This window comes from Elaeis guineensis, chromosome 2, assembly GCF_000442705.2.
Source record: "Elaeis guineensis isolate ETL-2024a chromosome 2, EG11, whole genome shotgun sequence".
Taxonomy (NCBI): domain Eukaryota; kingdom Viridiplantae; phylum Streptophyta; class Magnoliopsida; order Arecales; family Arecaceae; genus Elaeis; species Elaeis guineensis.
Window position 1 is genome coordinate 123330671 of NC_025994.2, and position 20301 is coordinate 123350971.

The 20301-nt window shown below is 34.8% G+C and overlaps 1 protein-coding gene across 1 annotated transcript; it reads left to right on the top strand.

The window, feature by feature from the left end:
* Window positions 1-14669: 14669 nt before the first annotated feature.
* LOC105032310 (uncharacterized) lies at window positions 14670-19807 on the top strand. Its single transcript, XM_010906756.4, has 4 exons — window positions 14670-14804; window positions 14916-15016; window positions 19323-19401; window positions 19498-19807. Exons 1-4 carry the CDS (start codon window positions 14802-14804, stop codon window positions 19543-19545), a joined length of 231 nt encoding a protein of 76 aa, XP_010905058.1. The 5' UTR covers window positions 14670-14801; the 3' UTR covers window positions 19546-19807.
* The last annotated feature ends 494 nt before the right edge of the window (window positions 19808-20301 follow it).

Below are 20301 nucleotides of genomic sequence, written 5' to 3' on the forward strand. Positions count from 1 at the left end.
AAAGCTTTTGAAGGCAGAAGTCTAGAATTATATGGCTCCACGAAGGGGATGCTAACACTATGTTCTTCCATTGCTCCATTGTAATTCGACGTAGAAGAAATAAAATTTTATCTTTAAAATCTCAAAACGGTCAATAGGTTGAGGGGTCTGAGGCTGTTGATGTGGAACTCTTGGGTCACTTCCGTCAGCAGTGAGAGCATATTCACCAACTTGATGATCTTTGGCTTTCTACTTCTCCATCACAAGTTATCCCTAATCAGAACAAGGCTCTTACCACCCCTATTATAGAGGATGAAATTACTTATGCTGTCCACTCCATGCATCCGGATAAAGCTTTAGATCCTGATGGATTTTCACCTTCTTTCCTTAGACATTATTGACATATTATTAGAGATGATATTATTCAAAGGGTTCTTTATTTTTTTGCTATCTCGCTTATGCTTCATCTTTGGAAGCATATCTTTATTGTCTTAATCCTTAAGATACCTCATCCCATTCTTGCATCTGATTTTTGACCTATCAACCTTTACAATACAGTCTATAAAATTGTTGCTATTGTCTTGTTGCATCATCTCAAACCCCTCATGCTGCATCTAATTTCTCTTAAGTAAGGAGCTTTTGTTGGTGGTCGGAGTATCATAAAAAATATTCTTCTTGTTTAGGAGCTTATGCACTCCCTTCACTGTGCTCCTTCCTCTCGTTGCCTTATAATGATTCAAACTGACATGGGGAAGGCTTTTGATCGGATTTAGTGACACTATTTGGAGCATGTTTTGTATTAGTTCGGATTTGCTTCTCAATTTATTCAATGGGTTCTAGCTTGTATCAAGCATCTCAACTTTTATTTATTAATCAATGGTTAGCCGACTACTTGGTTTCCTGCCCTATATGGTCTTCGTCAAGGCTACCCTTTGTCTCCACTACTTTTCATTTTGTGTTCCAAAATATTTTCTCTCTCTTTGAAAGGGGTTGTTTACATGGGTCTCCTCCATGCTTACCAGCCTCATTGGTATGGATCCATTATCTCACATGCACTATTTGTGGATGATTGTATCCTTTTTGCTTGGGCATCGATTCGCAATGCCTTACGCCTCAAGCTACTTTTGGAAGCTTATTGTCATACTTCAGGACAACAGATTAATATCTCCAAATCTTATTTCACATATAGCCCTTCTACACCTCTTAATGTTAGGCAACTTATCTCTTCTATTTTATGTATGCCTCACAAAAATGGGGTTTGGTCTAATCTTGGGGTTCCTATATCTGCCTCTTGACTGCATATGGCTGATTTTTCTTTTCTCTTAGATAAAATTATAGCAAAACTGACCAGTTGAAAATGGAAGGCCCTCTTTTTCACGAATCGGTTCACTTTGCTGCAATCTGTTTTATGTTCTATCCCTGTTTATGTTATATCTGCTATTCCTATTTCTATTAGCGTTCTCAATTTTATTGAGTATGAGTTTAGAGCTTTCTTGTGGGGGCACTGCCCTTGACATTGGAGATTTCATCCAATTACTCGGGATACTATACGCAAGCCTAAAGATATTGGAGGATTAGGCTTGCGCTCTCTTAAAGCTACCCAGTATATGCTTCTGACTAAGTTAGCTGCTGATCTTATTTTACATCCTCAATCGATGTTGATTGCTGTCGTGGGCGATCAAAAATAAAATCTAACTCAAATTATATAGATAGAATAAATTGAAATCGTATTTTCAGAGATCAAAGAGCTGAGTTATATTCAAATTATAAAATAAAGTGAAGAATTAAGATTTTAGGATTTAAAAAAAATAAAAGAAACAAGTTTGACAGAAATAAAGTTAAGAAAAATCAAATAAAAGAAAGTATCTCAGATTTATGAATCCATCATTTAATTACAAATTCATATTTTAATTAAAATAATTTAGATCACTAAAAACTATAAGCTTTCATGATTGTAAAAAGATAAATTTATGATTAAATTTCAAGTATAGCTTATCTCACTAAGCACGAATTGCATCCTTAGATCATGACTCGTCTCTACGTAGTTATAAGCTATTCAAAAATCTATCTCATAAAATAATAAAAACTACTACTTGAACACATGAATAAAATCACAGAAATTATTCATATTTGCTAAATATTCAATATTATTCAAAAATAAAAAAGCTTTATAGCGTTCAAATAGTTGACTATATAATAAAAAAAATATACAATAAGATCAAAAAATAAAATACAAATTTGGATTGAAGAACTTCATTTACTCCCCTGAAGATGAAGACTGCTATCTGCACATAGAGCCGCTCCCTTCTTCCTCTCTCTTTTTTTCTATAATTTTCTTTCAATTTTTGTTCTTCTTTTTTTCTCTTCTCCCTGGAACCTTTTTTACAATTTTTCTGGCTCCCTCGTATCAAATCTCCTGGTTACTTATGGAATTCTATGCTTTACAGATCTCTTGGCCGAACTAGAGCTCTCTGTTCCGCATCCCAAATATGTTTGAGGCATAAAACAAGTTTCTAGCTATTGGATCACAATCAAACACTTCAGATCAAGCCTAAACAGCACCTAATCAAATTGAAAATCATGCTGGCCATTGGATCATGGTTGATATTCATTTTGAACCATCAGATGATGCAAAAAAAAGCTTCAGATTTGTTCTCCCAGCTAGCATCAAGTTCCAACTGTCCGATCGTATCTTTGGATCGCTTACAACCATGGGATCACACTCACTCTATGGGCCACCACCGCTTGACATGAGAGAGCAGGTTCCTGACTATCCAATGCAATGTTTGATCAAGCACCAACCATTTTGATGGTGCAAAAAATATTTCCACCTCCCTTGCACCACATGTAGGTCGGTGCCTATTCTTATGGACCATCGATGGATCGATCAGCTGGTCCATGTTACACCAAGTGATCTTTTGGGTTAGTTTTGGATCAATTTGGATTTCATTTTGAGCCCAATTTGGATAAAAATTTAGCTTGATTTGGGCTACTTTTGGATCTCTATTTGGGATCCATTTTGAGTCTAATTTGCTCCCAATTTGAGTCTTTTTAACTTATGAATCAGGCTCTTTGCATTGACGATCATCTTTTCCGCAAAAGATAAATAGAAGCATCAATTTTTAAAGAATAAAAATGAATTAATTTACAAATTGATACTTTTATTAATATGTTTATGGTACTTATAACATCCTCCAACTTGAATTTTGCTCGTTCTCAAATAAAATAGATAAATTAGTAATATGTACCGACTCATCCTTGATTTAAAAATTATCCTAAGCATTTCTAAAGGCAGCTGATATCTGGTCAGACTATTAAAGAGGTATTTCATTGAATTATTAATTCAACTCAGTTAGTGATTGAGTGAAGCCCATAGAAATTTGTAGAGTTTTTATTTCGTCAACTTTTCATCTCACTCTTTAAGTCTTCTAACTTGCTATGGATTTGGTGTAGTGTCTTCTTGCAGTTTAGTCCCCTTATTCTCTCTCTTTTTTTTTTACAAAATATTCAATGTGTAGTCGATGTAATGTTCTAACCCCATAAACTTTCTAGTTAACTCTTGTAGCAAGCTTTAGGCCAATGTCTTCTAAACTAGTTGGCTTTAAGGCATTGGGTGTAGAACACTCCTCAAGCTTAATGGCTCGAGTCAAAAAAGCTACGAGTTAAGACTGACTCTACAAAAGATTTCTTCACATTCTTATATTTTGATGTGAATAATAATGCTTACTTAGACGAAGGAATCCAGTTGCTCAATGAGAAATGTTAAAAATTTATTTTATTAAGATAAACTTTTTATATACTTTGATCTTTCTACTCATACCCTTATGAAGTAGATTCTTCATCGAGATCAATGGATAGAAGGTTCTAGAATTACTTCAAATTTTTTTTCGAATCTAAATTCTATCATTTATTGAGTTTTCTTAATAATTTATCTATCAGTATCTTTAAAATTATCTAGACTGTTAATCATTCATTGATTAGGATGCCTAATTAACTTCTTAATCAAAACAATATTTAGGTACATAAAGCTAATTCTTTCTGACCATACTTGAGGACTCAATTAAATTAGTTTTTCTCCCCCCCAACTTAAACGATATTATCCTCAATGGAGGAGAGAAATAAAATGTGATAGATAAACAGAAAAGAAAAGGAGAGACATCACCTAGGAGAAACGTGCTTTTGGCTCAATAGGTGTTCATCAAAATTCCATCAAGTAATTTATTTCCTAATCAATTTATGTTTTTAAAGCTGACCTAAAATAAAAAATAAAATAAAATAAAAAAATTGGATTGCCTCCTAACAAGTGTTAAGTTTAAAGTCTTCAGTCGACTTCATAATTCTACCTATCCCATGTCAAATATTGGATTGACAAATTTTAATAATTTTAGATTGTCAATTTTAGAAAGATGGCTTACGATCCTATTATTAATAAATTTCAGTATTTTGTTATCAATTTTGGAAAGATAGTTCGTGACCCCATTCTTAGACCCTTGTTTGTCAAGAGTTTCTCCTATTTGCTCTTCTAAAATACTCATGAATTGAGTTTTTGGATTAGGAGTTAGGTACGATGCAATAGATACCAGAAGGATATCACTTGATTCTAAACATGTGTACTTATATGTGACCAAGGACGACTTCAGTTCTAGAGGAGGTGGTGATTTTAGAGAGGAAGCTATTGGAGCAGATATTGATCATATTTCTCAGCCCATGGAGGAGTGGTACTAAAATTGGATGGCTCTAATAATGTATTCATATTTTTAGTATACTTCTCTAGGTCAAAATTGTCCACTTCAAAAGGATCCCAACGTGTATGCACTAGGTTCTGAGAAATAATTTTAGGAGTAGCTTTTTTTATTACATTTTTAGGTACACCACCTCAAAATAATTTTCGGTTTGTGTATTAGGCTGTTCTATGACCTTTCCACTCCTAAATGTCATCGCTTGGGTATGCTCTGGGAAAATTTTATGGGCATTAGAGCTCTTAGTCATATATTGTCCCTTCCTGTCACTTATGGGCTAACTAGATAATTCTTCTTCCTCTCTCCTATTGAGTGTAGTAGCTAGTTGATCAATTTGGATCTCTAGCTTGGCTATGGACTGAGTGTGGGAGTGGAGGATCTGGATATTCATTTCTAGCCCTTCTAACATGTATAATACTTTCTATTCAAATGCTAAATTATAGGTATTTGGAGAGGGTTGCTGAATATTTTGATATTGGTACGCTGTATAAGTTTCTTCCGAATAGCTAGGTTCATGGTTAGACACTAGTTGTGATGTCCAGAAAAAAAATAGATAGCTTTTCCAATCCAAATTGTAGGTGTTGGCAAAAAGATTGTGATGAACAGTCTAGATTTGGGCTTAGTAAATTTGCTTATGCGCAAACTCTCAAGATCGATATGTGGCTGGACATTCACTAACCAAATGGGTGGGACTCAAACATATATCATGCACTTACAGAAATGAGGCAAGAGAGTGTCTCATATTCAATAGACGATCAATTTTCTGAGACAACTCTTCTACCTTAATATGGATATCTATGGAGTTTCCAACCTCATAGATTTCACCTCTATTGGGTTCGTATATGGATGTATAAGGGTCATAAGTATAAGAAGAAGGGGTAAAGTACTTCCTCAACTGGTGATAAGGTTCAGCCTCAATGGGTGCAACCATATTGCTATTCAGGAGCAAACACATATTCAAGCTTTTTATAAATTCTTTTTTATTTTTATTTTTTTAAATAAAAAAATAATAATAAAATTCTAAAGATGAAAATCTAAAGAGTTCTAAATCTAAGGAATAGATGCGAAGAGTTTTATTAGGTTTAATATTTATGAGTTAGCAATCAAGTTATACAATCAATGCTAACTAAAGGTTATTCTAGATTTAGACAGCTCTTAACTGTCAAGACCTCCTTGGAGCACTCGAAGTAAAAGATCAGACATTCAACTAGCCAGATAAGTGTAAGGTTGGTAGAGATTCTTCCATTATTTTTCTTAAATACCAATTAAAATCGGTCAGATAAGTGAACGAAACTAATTAAATAACTATCTTCCTTCATAATATAGTCCTTGAACCACTTTTCTAGATATCAGTCAAAATGACTAACCCTAATTCGATTCAACTCTTGGGGTTCCTTGTCCTATTAAGCTTGAGAGTCCTTAGGGGCTAATATCTAATTGATTTTAATTAAGGTTAGAATTTATGTAAGATGAAGGGTGGTGATTTGTAGGCCATGGAAGGGTGATAAAATTTTTACTTTATCTTGTTTAGGATTTTTGCCCTTAAGATGTATTATGAAGATGCTATGTAAAAAAAAAAGATGTCTAAGCTTATAATTAGCACACAATCAAGATTAATTTATTTTTTATTTTTAGGTTTTGTGGTTAGGTCTCTAATTTTCTAAATGGCTTATGAGATATCAATATAGAGATTTTTTTTTTGAAACAATCGTGCTAATGATTCTCGACAATGATGCCAAAATTTGATCACTATCGTAAGCGATCAAAAATAAAATCTAACTCAAACTATATAGATAGGGTGAGTCAATATCGTATTCTCAGAGATCAAAAGACTGAGTTGTATTCAAATTAGAAAATAAAGTGAAGAATTAAAATTTTAGGATTTTGAAAAGATAAAAGAAACAAGTTTGATAGAAATAAAGTTAAGAAAAATCAAGTAAAGAAAGTGCTTCAGATTTTTGAATCTATCCTTTAATCATAGATTTATATTTTAATTAAAGCAATTTAGAACATTAAAAACTATAAGCCTTAGTGATTGTACAAAAGATAAATTCATGATTAAATTCTGAGTATAACTTATCTCGTTGAGCATGAATCATATTCTTAGATCATGACTTGTCTCTATGTAGTTATAAACTATTCAAAAATCTATCTCATGAAATAATGAAAATTACTACTTGAACACATGAATAAAATCACAGAAACTATTCATGTTTGCTAAATATTCAATATTATTCAAAAATAAAAAAGCCTTATAATGTTCAAATAATTGATTGCATAATAAAAATATATATACAATAAGATCAGAAAATAAAATATAAATCTAAATTGAAGAACTTTATCTACTCTCCTAAAGACGAAGACTGCTATCCGCGCATAGAGTCGCTCCCTTCTTCCTCTCTCCTTTTCTCTATAAATTTCTCTCAATTTTTGTTCTCCTTTTTTTCTCTTTTTTCTGGACCCCTTTTTATAACTTTCCTGATCCCCTCGTATCAAATCTCCTGGTTACTCATGGAATCCTATGCTTTACTGGTCTCCTGGCCACATTACGGCTCTCGGTTCCGCATTCCAAATGCATCTTAGCATAAAACAAGTTTTTTGCTGTTGGATCATAATCAAATGCCTCAGATCAAGCCTAAACAATGCCTAATCAAATCAAAAATCATGCTGGCTGTTAGATCATAGTTGATATTCATTCTAGACCATCGGATGGTGCAAAAAATAGCTTCAGATTTGTTCTCCCAGCCGGCATCAAGTTCCAACCATCCGATCGCATCTTTGGATCACTTACAACTGTTGGATCATGCTCAATCTGTGGGCCACCACCGCTTGACATCAGAGAGTAGGTTCCTAACTGTCTGATATATTTTTTGATCAAGCACCAGCCGTCCGATGGTATAAAAATATTTCTGCCTCCCCTGCACCATGTGTAGACCGACGCCTATTCCTGTGGACCACCGATAGATCGATCGGCTGGTCCATGGTACACCAAGTGGTCTTTTAGGTTGGTTTTATGTTAATTGAGTTCCATTTTGAGCCTAATTTGAATAGAAATTTAGCTTGATTTGACCCACCTTTAGGTCTCCATTTGGGATCCATTTTGAATCAGATTTACTCTCAATTTGAGTCCTTTTAACCTATAAATTGGACTCTTTACATTGGCGATCATCTTTCCTACAAAAGATAAATAAAAATATCAATTTCTAAAGAATAAAGATGAATTAATTTATAAATTAATATTTTTATTAACATATTTATGGTACTTATCAGATGTGGGCCCATCCTATCTCCTCAAAGTATCGCTTTTCATCCACTTAGATTAATTATCGGAAGCCCACTCGTTGCTCTACCATCTAGCATAAAATTTGTGTTCTTGGTCGAAAGATCCCGTATCAGTTTATGTGGCAGGTCATCAATAGACAATCTATTAATGTATGGAGTGATCCTTAGCTTTCTTCTATTCCTTTGTCTCGCTGGCCTTACTTCCTTGATTCTAACATTGATCTTCAACTCTATTCTATAGGCCACTTTATTACTTCTAACCGTAGATGGAATTATTCTTCTCTCTCACAAATCTTTAGTGTTGAAATGGTAACTCTTGTAACATCCTTACCACTTGCAAGAGATCCTTTGGTTGATTAACTTAGTTGGGCATCCTTCCACTCTTCATATATTGCCTTTAAAGACATGTCTTCAGCCCTTTATCCACATCACCATGACCCACAAGCTCATTCATTTGCATGGATTTGGCTGTTATCTGCTCTTATGCGGGTTAAATATTTTTGTTGGAAGCTTGCTTGACAATATTTACCTTGTATCTTCTTGCTTCAAGAGGCATTATTTCAGATTTTGTTGTTACTTGTGATCTATGTCTGGATGATATTGAGGACTCTGAGCATTCTATTGTTACTTGTACATTTGCACAAAGTTGTTAGTCAGCTTTGGCTCTCGCTCTTACAGCTTTTAAGCCATCGTCCTTGCCAAATTTTTTTACATTTCTAGCGAATACTAAGATGAAGATGGCGACCATGGTTGTGACTGCATATATGGCTCTTCTCATTTGGGATAGTCGCAACTGCCAACCTTGTCAGCACACTCACTTTACACCGAATTCTTTGCTTCGCTTGTGTGAGGTCTTTTCTCATGATCAATTTTCTCTTGCTCCCTCCTCCACTTCAACTATAAATACCTGTTCAAAGTACTGGGATGATCTTCTGCTGTCAGTGCAGCAATCTTTCACCCTTCACATTATATCTTGGTCATCTCCATCCTTTGAGATATTTGTAGTTAGCTTTGATAGAGCAATTTGTAACTCCAAAGCACCTACAGCTTTTATTATAAGGAATCATGAAGGTGCTTTTTTATGTGCGGATGGCAAATCTTTATCTATTTGTTCAGTACCTTATGCGAAGCTCATTGGTGCATGGCTTGGTTTGCAAGCTCTTATCTCTTTTTTTTCATCCTCAATCTATTTGGCTGCAGGGTGATTCTTCAGTTGTCATCTCCTAGATCTCTCTTAAGCCAAAGATCAAATCATGTCGCTCCCCTTGGCTCCTTGACATTAATATGTGGCTCTCTTCCTTCTCAAATGTTGCTGTCTCACATATTTTTAGAGAAGCCAATCAAGTTGCAGATTGGTTGGCAACTTATGCTTTAGTAGGAGATTTCTTCTTTTCAGGTAATACTCCCTTATCACCAAATTTGGCTCAAATCTTCGCTATAGATGCATACCATTTGCCCTTTTTGAGACATGAGATATAGCAATATTTCTATTCTGCTGGCTTCTATGTCTTCTATACTAATGTATTTGCTCTGTGTGCCTTTGTGCGGCCCCCCTAACTTTTTCTCCGACATGTTGGCTTTGCATGAAAATTGGTATCCGACTTATATGGGCTATACTTTGCTTCTTATATGGGTTCTCTTATTTCACTATATGATGGCCTTTCTTGCTTGCATGAAGACCGTATCTGGTCTATTGAGGATTATGATTGTGAGCCTGACTCCCCACTTTGTATGGCTAGTCTCTATCTTTGTTGCTATCTATACATTGAACAATGATGACACGGGGCTAACTATTGTTAATTGCATTCTTGGGTGCTTGTTCGCTTGCCTCCCTTCTTTATACCATCATATGTGTGAGTTTTCTTTGCAAAAGAGTGCACTTTTTATCTATGCTGATGCTTGCCCTAAGTCTGAGTTTAGTGCACCATACCTACCTTCAAATTTTGGACTTACCACTATGGAACAATGGATTTTCTTAACTCATAGGAGGATGCTCTCTACTAGAACAATGGGACACTATGCTAACTGCATGCTAATAATGCTGCATGGTGGTATTCTTTGTGTTGAAATCTTTCTCCATAGGACCATAGCTAGATGGAGAGATGTCAATCTTTCTCGATAAATCTTTATTACTATTCATCAGCTTTCTGCATCTCTGTCAGCTCTCATTTATCGCTTGGTGTTCATGTGCTACTATGTTAAAGTTGGTTCAGGCATTATCTATACTCAATGTTCTTTCTTGCATGTGGCATAGTCAACAAATGTACTATTGCTAATTGTCTCACTATTGCAATAATTTATACTTTCTCTTTTTTTTTTGACTACTTTGTATACTTCTTATATTTTAATTCTATTTCTGTGTTGTAATATATCTCGGTTGCAACTTTTGGTTCTAAGGTTACCCTTGTATGCTGCTTGGAAGCAGCTTGAGATCTTTATTACCACTATAACCCAACTTTTTATTCAATGAAGCACTTTCTTTACAAAAAAAATAAAAAATAATTCAACTATGAGAGAGAAAAAAAAAATTACAACAACAACTTCTTAATTTTAGTTTAATTTCATTTATATCATCTGTAATTTAAAAAGTATTAAACTGATCCTTCTAGCTATCGATATGTTCCAATATAGGCTAGCTATCTATCTTCATTAATAAAATTTTATAAAATGATAAAAATATCATTATCTTCATCTCCTTCTTCCTCTTTTCTTCCTCCTCCCTCCTCTTCGGTGGATCCTTTCTTCCTCCATCATTGGTATTTTTCTTTCTCCCTCCTCCTTCCTCCTCTCCTTCATCCTCACTCATTTCTCTTCCTCCTCTTTCTTCCTCCTCATTCTCTTTCTCTACCAATTTCTCCATCTCTTCCCTGTCCTCCCCATCTACTTCTCTTCCCCATCTTCCCTCTAATTCGCCCAAAACTATCTCTCTCCATGGCGGCCCCCTCCACATCCATCTCTTCTTATTTTCTCCATTTTCTTTCTCTCCATCCTCTTCTCCTCCTTATCTTCCTTCTCCACTCTATTTTTTATCGGTGGCTCCTTTCCCTTCCTCTCCTTCCTCCTCATCTTCTTTCTTCTCTTCATTCTCTTTTTTTCCAAACCAATCCATGAGCCCTATCCTTTTCAATGGCCCCCCTCTACACCCGTCCCTTCTCATTGATAAAAAATCCTTTCTCTCCTCCTTTTTCCTCACTTATTTATTCTCCTTCATGGTGGCTTCCTTCACCTCCTTCCTTTCCTCTTTATCCATTTTGCCTTCTCATCCTCCTCTTCCTCCAAATCATCCATAAGCCATCTCTTTTATAGGGGCCTTGTCCACATCCATCTTTTCTAGTCGGTAATCCATTCTTCCCTCTCCTCTCCTTCCACTTCTCCTTCTCCTCCTCTAGTCCATTTCTTATCGATGACTCTTCTCCTCTCCTCTCCTTCCACTTCTCCTTCTCATCCTCTTCCTCCTCTAAGCTCATCCATAAATAAGGAGCATTTTCATCCATTAAGAGAGAAATCTAATAATGTTTGTTGGTAAAATGAATGGCTGGACCACATCAAAATATATCGATGACTAGAATGGTCGATTTGATACTTTTTACTCCTCTCCTCCCCTTCCTATTCATCTACTTCTCCTTTTCATCCACTTCCTCCTCCAAGCTCATCCATAAATATGGGGTATTTTCATCTATTGAGAAAGAAATATAACAGTGTTTATTGATAAAATGAATGATTGGACCACATCGAAACATATCGATGACTAGAAGGATCAATTTAATACTTTTTAAACTACAAGGACGTAAATGAAATCGAACTAAAATTGAGGAGATGTTCTTATAATTATATATATATATATATATATATTTATATTTATATTTATATTGTGGGTTTCTAGAGCAGATTTGATGTCTTGCATTATTTTTAAGCCCTTAATTCAATTTTATCCAAAGATTACAACTGATTTGCATAAGATGGAAAAGAATAGGTGATGTTAATCTACACAAATACTAGATTATTATAAAAAAATATATATTTTGAAGTACCTCATTAAACTTTAATTATTTGTAGGTCTGATTTCATATGGAGACTATCGACAGCCTATATTTCTAGATATTAATAAATGACTATTTAAGTCTGAGATGAATGATATCCTATTGCATTAAACCTTGATAAAGTTTTAACTCTCTATCGAAAGTTATATTATTTTATAAAACTTAAGATATACTAATGTAAAGGAATGATAGAATTATCCTACACTTAGATAGTGTTCGGTTGCATGATTGGTTTTTGAAAGGAATATCCTTTGTTCTATTTTTTTGGGTTCAAATGTTTCTTATAATATTGAAAGAATAAATTTAGTCCGCATAATAGGAATGACAAATAGGGGGAATAGGTAAACATTATAAGGTGCATTTAATGCACATTGAATTTTAAGAATTTTTAGATTTTATCATACTGGTGAAATTTTTCTTCTATTTTTTAATGCATATTTATAAAATAGAAAAGAGAATAAAAGTAATTGAAGGAGATAAGAGCAAGTCTATTATGAGGTAGAGGTATACTCCACTAAAATGGTGGGATGAAATTATAGCACATGATCTTATCTATATGCTTAGTTCCTTGCACGATTTAAGCCCATGTTTCATTACTTTTTTAATATTTAGCAAGGATATTTCCAAATTTGCAGGTTATCTCCCTATTCTATATCCAAATAGCACCTTAAAGATTTTATTTATTAGCAATGTTGGTTGAGGTTTTGTAAAAATAGATTAAATCAAAGGTATATCATAGTATCTGAGGAATAAATTCATCTTTTAGGCATGTATACAAAAAATCTAAAAAAATTCTAGACTTGAGTTGAATCCTCTATTTTTTCCAATGATATTTCTATATGCTTCCCAATTCATTCTTTATATAGTGATATGTTTCTCAATATATTTTTGGTTGTCGTATAAATAGATAGCTGTATAAGTCTATGTTGAGTGCAATAGTATCCTTATAAAATTTTACCATTCGGCAAAACTATATTTTTGCATAAAAATTTAGGAATATTGATGTAAGAAAATAATAGAGTTAGGATACATGGAGCAGGAGCAGTCTTCAAGGAATAAATTTGCAATAATCATTCTTTTAAAGATATATACAAAATCTTCAAAAAAAAAAGATCTAGACCCCAGCAGAATTATTTCTAATTTGTATGCATTTCAGTTAGTTTCATGTGATGACTATAAAAATTTACATTCTCCATACGAGTATAATAAAATATAAATAAAAAATTTAAGATCCCGAGATGTTGATGATTGATTTGTAGATTTTGAATGATAAAATTCAAATAAAAACTCAGCAATATGTGATCATCTCGTTTATTGCACTGATAAAAATTATTTACCTCTAGGAGATTGTTGAACCATCTTTTGGTTCGTAGTTCATGTCTCATATAGAGACTCCCAATGCTTCTTGTTTATGCTATCAAAAAATATTTCAAAGTCCTTATTGAGATCTATCCTTAATAATATGTTTTTGGTTTGGAGTAAAAGGAAGGAAGGTGTGATGAAACTTTGGTAATACCCATTTTTATAACAACCAGTAGAAGAATCCAATTAATTATAGTTCCGAGATGACAAGTTTTGAGCAATAATAATAAATATTTAAAAATCTCTTAATGAATCTAAAAAATACTCAAAAAGTTTTCCAAGTTATAATTATCACATAGTATTAAGTAAAATTTATTTGCAACCCCTGATTATATTCATGGTACTGAGTTCCAATTTTCATCATCAAGAGATATGCCTTGCCTTTTGTGCAAAAAAATGTTAAGAAAAAAGCAATATTTCTCAAATCAATCCCTAGATCAAAAAAAAATCTGTTAAATAGCAAATTATTTGCAATTTCTCTGTACACTACAATCAAGAGAAATTTAAATCTACAAATAATTGTTCTACATATTTCCATTCCATGAAGAAACATGTAAAGTGGAGTATGCACCTTCTTAATCAATAATTTGATTGTTGTATTTTTAAAGTTTTATTCATAATACTACACCATGTGTTAGTAACACCATTCTAAGCTAAACCACAAAAAAAAAAAAAAGAACAATAGAAGTGTGCATCCATCACGAGACTAATAAACCGTGCACCCAGCCACATGCGTATAGACAATGTATAACTACAACTTGCCCAGTTTTTTCTTTTTGGTGAGAATGTCAACGTAGCATCCATATGCCATAATTGAAGTCCTAGATTCCTTAATAATATTATGTCGTACTAAGATGTGAATAACATCCTTGTTACTCCACATAAACTTTATTATGTAAAGCATGTAGAAGTATTATATGCCTTTTTACAATGATGTTGAACCAAGATGGCTATGAATTATGAGTTAGACTAATCAATTGCCTATGCGAAGATATTAGTAATTCGGATCAATTCAATCAATATCAAGTGTTTGTTAAAAGAATATTTTACTGACATAAATATTGCTGCTCAATACTTAACATTCGTGCATTTGTGTATGAATTATAACTAGTCCAAAATGAGTTTTTTTGGGTAAAACTAGTCTAAATTGAGACGATCATCAATATTACAACAATTAACGAAATACCTCTTTTCTTTGGGAGCCAAAGCATGTGCACCTCACGTGCCAGGTACTAATCAAATATGGACGGCTCCGGCTTGGATTTTTGGGTGGGCGGCGGCGAGGTTTTCCCAAATACAAATTTCTCTATGATCCCGCGAGCCCCATCTCAATTCGCCCGGGCCATGAATCAGCGCAAAAGGTAAATCGGCGGATCCATCCCCTCTCGCCCTTCATCCGATGGTAAGAAGCACGCTACGCCCGTCTCTCCTCTCTCACAGTCTTTCTTAATAGCCTCTCGAGGATTTTTACCGTGCTTCTCATAATTCCGATCATGGTAATAAAATGGTTCAGGCATCGACATCCATATCGAGCCCTGTTCCCGCTGCGTGGTATCCAACTCTGGCCTTCCTCAAGCTGGTCGCTGGACTAATCGGCACTGCGACCTTCTTCATGTAAGCCATTCCACCTCCCTTGTCCAGATGCTTTCTTTGACAAAAGTTGCAAAGATTTGTTTCTTGATTTTTTGTAAAAACAAGAATTCGATCTATATATCTTTTTTTTTCAACTTGTAATTGTGATGATCTAAACTCAAATGTTTTATTATCCGTTACCAGCCTGATTTATTTTAGAACATTTGTTATGACGATGAGTCGGCGACCCCATAATAACAAGTATAAGGACTCAAAGAAAGAGTTTGGCACTGAATTATAGAGGCTTAATTTCAGCTGAGAGTCTGTTATAGAACAATCTCTAACCAGATGGGTCATAACTCGTAACTCGATCCATGTAGCTGAAGCCATGTCGATTAGACAATACTTGTTTGTTGTTTGGTTTATTTAGAAGAAACTTATTGCGATAAGCTTGAGGTGGCCCATTAGAGGAAGCCTAGTTAAAGAATCGCAACAGAGGGGACAAATTCTTTAGATGATGATCTAATGAGAGCAGAGTGAAGGTAATTGAGAATAGATTCAATATTGCAGGGTGCGATCTTAAATAAAAAAAACCGCATAATGGGAACTATAAAGATGTCAAATATACAGAGGTTCATTGGCTATTGATATGTTGAGAATGTCACTTGCACTGTTGTCCATTGCTTTCCCTTTCTTTTCAGTGCTGCAAGCCAAGACCATTTACAATTCATGAACATTTATGTAATGGTTCCCAATTCTTTTGCTCCTGGCTGGATATCTGGACATTCTGGACATTGTTGTTTTCTCAAGTTCCATGTATGTAGAAATTGGTTAAGAATGCATAATATTTGGTCTTCTGTTGATCTTTGCGGGCTTGAAGTACAGAACAATTCGCCTTTGCTTCTTGCCTTTATTTTGGTAGCTGAAATCTGAAGTGAATATTTTTTGCTTTGACTTTATGAAAGAAATGCTTTAAAGAAATATCAAAAGTGTCATGTTTGTTGACCCCGGTTTGCAAGTTGCATGTCCTAGATTTGGAGCTTAGCCTTAACCGAAGTTTAGCAATTAGCCTGTTGATTTCCTGAAGCTTGGCACTGCTTGAGTTGCTTATGCTTCTGCATCTCCTTGCTAGAGGATGCAAAAAATAATTCAACGGGCACTTCACTGCCCCATCTCCAATGGAACTTTTCAAGTCATCCCCTCTTCCCTGAAAACCAAAAATTCCATTTAGGAGATAGATAGTGAGCCCTCAAAACAGATATCTCAAACACTATCAGCCCCTGTCAAAGTAGATCATCCCCCACACACAAAAAAAGAGGAAAAAAACTTCTGCATCAGGCCTTCTCTTCCCATGTTTTTTGGACAAGTACTCCTTATAGCTTTTGAGTTTGAATAAATTATGAGTTCCATTTTCTAGTCTATTGATTATATCTTCCATTTCTTATGATAGCTCAATTCCTCTGAGATCTAATTCCATTTCAAATGAATATCTAATTAGGAAATCCAACAAAACACATTATTTTACTGTCATATATAAATATTATGGGATCTTATTTTCATCTATAAATTAATAAATTGGATTTACTTCTAGAAAAAGTAAGTTGATTTTTTTATCTTTTTATTTTTATTAATTGACAACCTTTTTTATCATAAAAATAATTCTATTGACAGATTGTGTAGATAAATAGTTTAGAATCATTTGATTTACCACTACATTAAAGCTTATAATCAAATAATTCTCTTAACACTCCCCCCCCAACAACACACACACACAACAAAAAAAAAAAAAAAATCTTGGTGCCCTGTGGCATATCCTGACCTGGGATGTGCCACTGCATATGGCCTGGATATGAATGGCTATTCAGAACAAGTGTTATATGGGTTATCCATGAGTTGCATGAGCTGGACATGAATCTTGATTGGGTTCAACTTGGGATGGGTGTTGGCTAGCTTGCCGCATTTAGCTTTTTATTGGTAAGTGTTCATGCTGCGCTTAGACCTGTTATGAGGAAATTTGTTTCTTTTTGGCTAGATAAAGTCCAAATTTCTTGCATCCTTCCTTCAGTTACTCTGCCGATGACAACTGCGGCCTGACATAGTGACATGGAACTGTCTCATTGAGACAGTAGAAGTAGAATTCTGCAGTATAGCTATTCTTAGCTATTTCTTCCTCTTGATTACAAAAATAATTGTATGTTAATACTAGGAATAGCTCTAATGAATTGCCAGGTGCTCCTCTCACTCAGGAAAACCATTTCTTTTCTATCTTTTGCTTGATGCCTCACTTGTTATGGTATGTAACTTTAACCAAAGTGGCCACAAGTTTGCAAGTCGTGCTGAAATTTAAGTCCATCATGTGTTTCAGTGAGTTGTGACTTGCTGCCTTTTGTTGCATCTGGAAATGAAGTTTCTTTAATTAAGTTTGGCACCATAATGTCTGCCAAATTCCGGGGGAAAATGTCTGAGCCCATTGAGTTGTTTGAATTGTAGCTAGATGGTAGATTTGCCAAAATCCGTTATTCCATGAAGTTAAGGCAACAAAACCTCTATTAGGTTATACGTTATTTTAACCATGACTTGCTTAGCTGGCACAGTATTGGAGGATTTGTTATTAAATTACCGAATGTCTGTATGATAGATGGTTGAGTTCCTTGAGTTGCCATTACTGAATTATCTGATTACAATTTTGGTATGAATAAATGAACATGATTGATATGCACATGTGCTGCATAGCATTAAGGAGTGGTTAGAAGAAATTCTTATGACAGTATTAATTGGTCTCTTGCAATGCATATGACGGCTGGGTGCAGGTATGTATCTAAATGTTAGATCCGTTTAATTTTAAGAATATATTGTCCTAGACCTGTACCTATGTGTTACATCCATACCTGTTTCTATGTGTCAGATGGAGGTATGTTGGGTAAACTGAAGGGTCCAGGTAATTATAGCATGAGAGAAAATTGAACTAAAACTTGATTTTTTTTGAATTTTAACTTTTTTTTTTTTTTTTTTTGTTGAATTCATGGTTAATGGACAGCACAGACCATATGCATTTTGGATCCACATCTCTGTGGAAGACTAAGAGTAAGAATTTCAAGAATTTGGCTTGCCTTGCCTTTTTAGCCCCAAAGCTTCAGATCCAAGAGCATCCAATATGAGGTCGCAGGATGTTGAAAGACCAATATATAACATCTCGAAGAATCCAGTTAACGGGAGTGCTATTTGAAGACTCCTACATGTGCCTATCAATCTTGATGATATGCCTGTTTGTGGATGATATTACTTTTGCTTAGGTCTGTTTTAGTATTAAGTTATTGATTTTCTATCTACTGAAAAATGTTGTTGATTTTCTTGAGGAGTTGAAGAGATCATTCATTTTAATTTTTGCTGGACTGCATTTTAGTTTGATGATTCTTACTCCACCTTTTCATTTTGAAAGAATAGAAATAGAAATCCATAAGATGTTAGGAGTAAAAATCAGATGATCTTTCCTAGTTGCATATTTCAAGTATCTTATAGCTAGAAAGGGGAAAAAAGGGAAAAAAAATACTTATACATCTATATCTGGACGATCATTGACTGACATTGCATCTATTTTGACTAGCCAGAGAGCTTTTCTGATATATCATATGTTATTGTTAGCAATAAATGGACAAGCCATGAGAGGCCTGCTTTACCACTTGCAGTGGCCTGAATGGTGCATTAATTAGTATTTGTTGAAACATCACTGTTGGAGCATGTTAGTAGAATATAGTAATTCTTGATCAGGGCAAACATATAATGGTCCTGTCGCGATGTTGAAACTCTTGACTGGTTAATGTCTACTCTGTTTGGCTTATGAATTTTTCTAGAGATGATGGGAAGTGAACTTTCAACATCTGCTGATTCAGCTCTATGCATGCATATCTAGATAATGGCTACATCTACATATGCTTGTTTAGATGGTTATCTAAAGGAGGCAATAAGATTGGCATCATCTGAAGGTTTCCATGGAAATGATAATGTGGATAACCAAATTAAAGGGGTTACCTCATCATGAGTAGCCACTCGATATGAATATCGTTCCCTTTAATTTGGTTACCTAAAGGAGGTGATAAGACGGGCATCATTTGATGGTTTCCTTGGAAATGATAATGTGGACAACCAAATCAAGGGATTACCTTGTCATGAGTAGCCACTCAATGTGAATATCATTCCCCTGTACTTTTTAGTCTGGTGAGCTTGCTTGAAACCTTTTACAGGACAACATAAAAGGTGAAGGTTTCTGTAAGAAACATCAGATGAACTTCACGATGGTGTTAAGGGTTCATTTACTTTGCTGATGACCCTCTTAATGTGTCTTTTCCAGCTATGAAGCTACCTCATCGGGGCGAAAACGCCGCTTGTCAAGGGAGATCATGACTGGAGCTGTGGCATCTGTCTTCTTGGTAAGCAAAATTAGTTTTTTCCTCTTTCCATGACAAGTAGGTGGTGAAAGGTCAAATTTTGTTGGCAAGACTAATCCTTCACCCTTTTCATTGCAGGGTTTTGGTTCTTTATTCTTGTTGCTGGCATCTGGTGTTTATGTTTGATTCAATTCTATAGCAAACCAACCATCCTTTTTATGGGTATTGTTTTCTTAATGGAGGGGAGATTTTTGGATAAATCTAGACCTTAAGGTCTGGGCCAAAACTTTTTTATGAACCGTGGATGCGTTTTATGTACTTGACATGCAAGACAGATGCACATGAGTGCTCGTGGACAAAAGCAACGCAGCACTTGGAATTTGTGCAGAATACTTGTGATCGTGTTATTTAACATTCTGTGCACGAGGATGCACTGTTAATTTGTGAAGCTATTAGCTGTTGTTTTCCTCATGTAGTGTTCTACTAAAGGGTGAACAGTTACACGTATGGGAAAAAGGATCATGAACTAGTGTTCTGTCTCCCCTTGTGCTGAAAGGAATAAAATTTTCTGTTTTCACTCATTTTTGGTCCTCCTCATGTTAAAGAGATATTGGATTCCATCTAATCTCGTTCCATTTCATGCTGGACTAAGAACTGTCAGAAACTTAGTGGCCGCTGACGTGTTTTTGTAGAATAAGAGAATCGTTGGATAAACCCTTGTACCTGATTTCTGCTGAATTCAATTATTTTAGAAACCTGGAAGCTTTTAAAGGGACATAGAAGTAATGCATTTATTATTTTTCTTGACGACAACAATATCGTTACTCATTCCTGCCGCCCTCTCAAACTTCCGGTATAATTACACGCAACATCGACCGATCTACTGGCACCATGGTTAGCATTTACGTGCTTTTATTGAAGGTGAAACCAGATCAAGATACG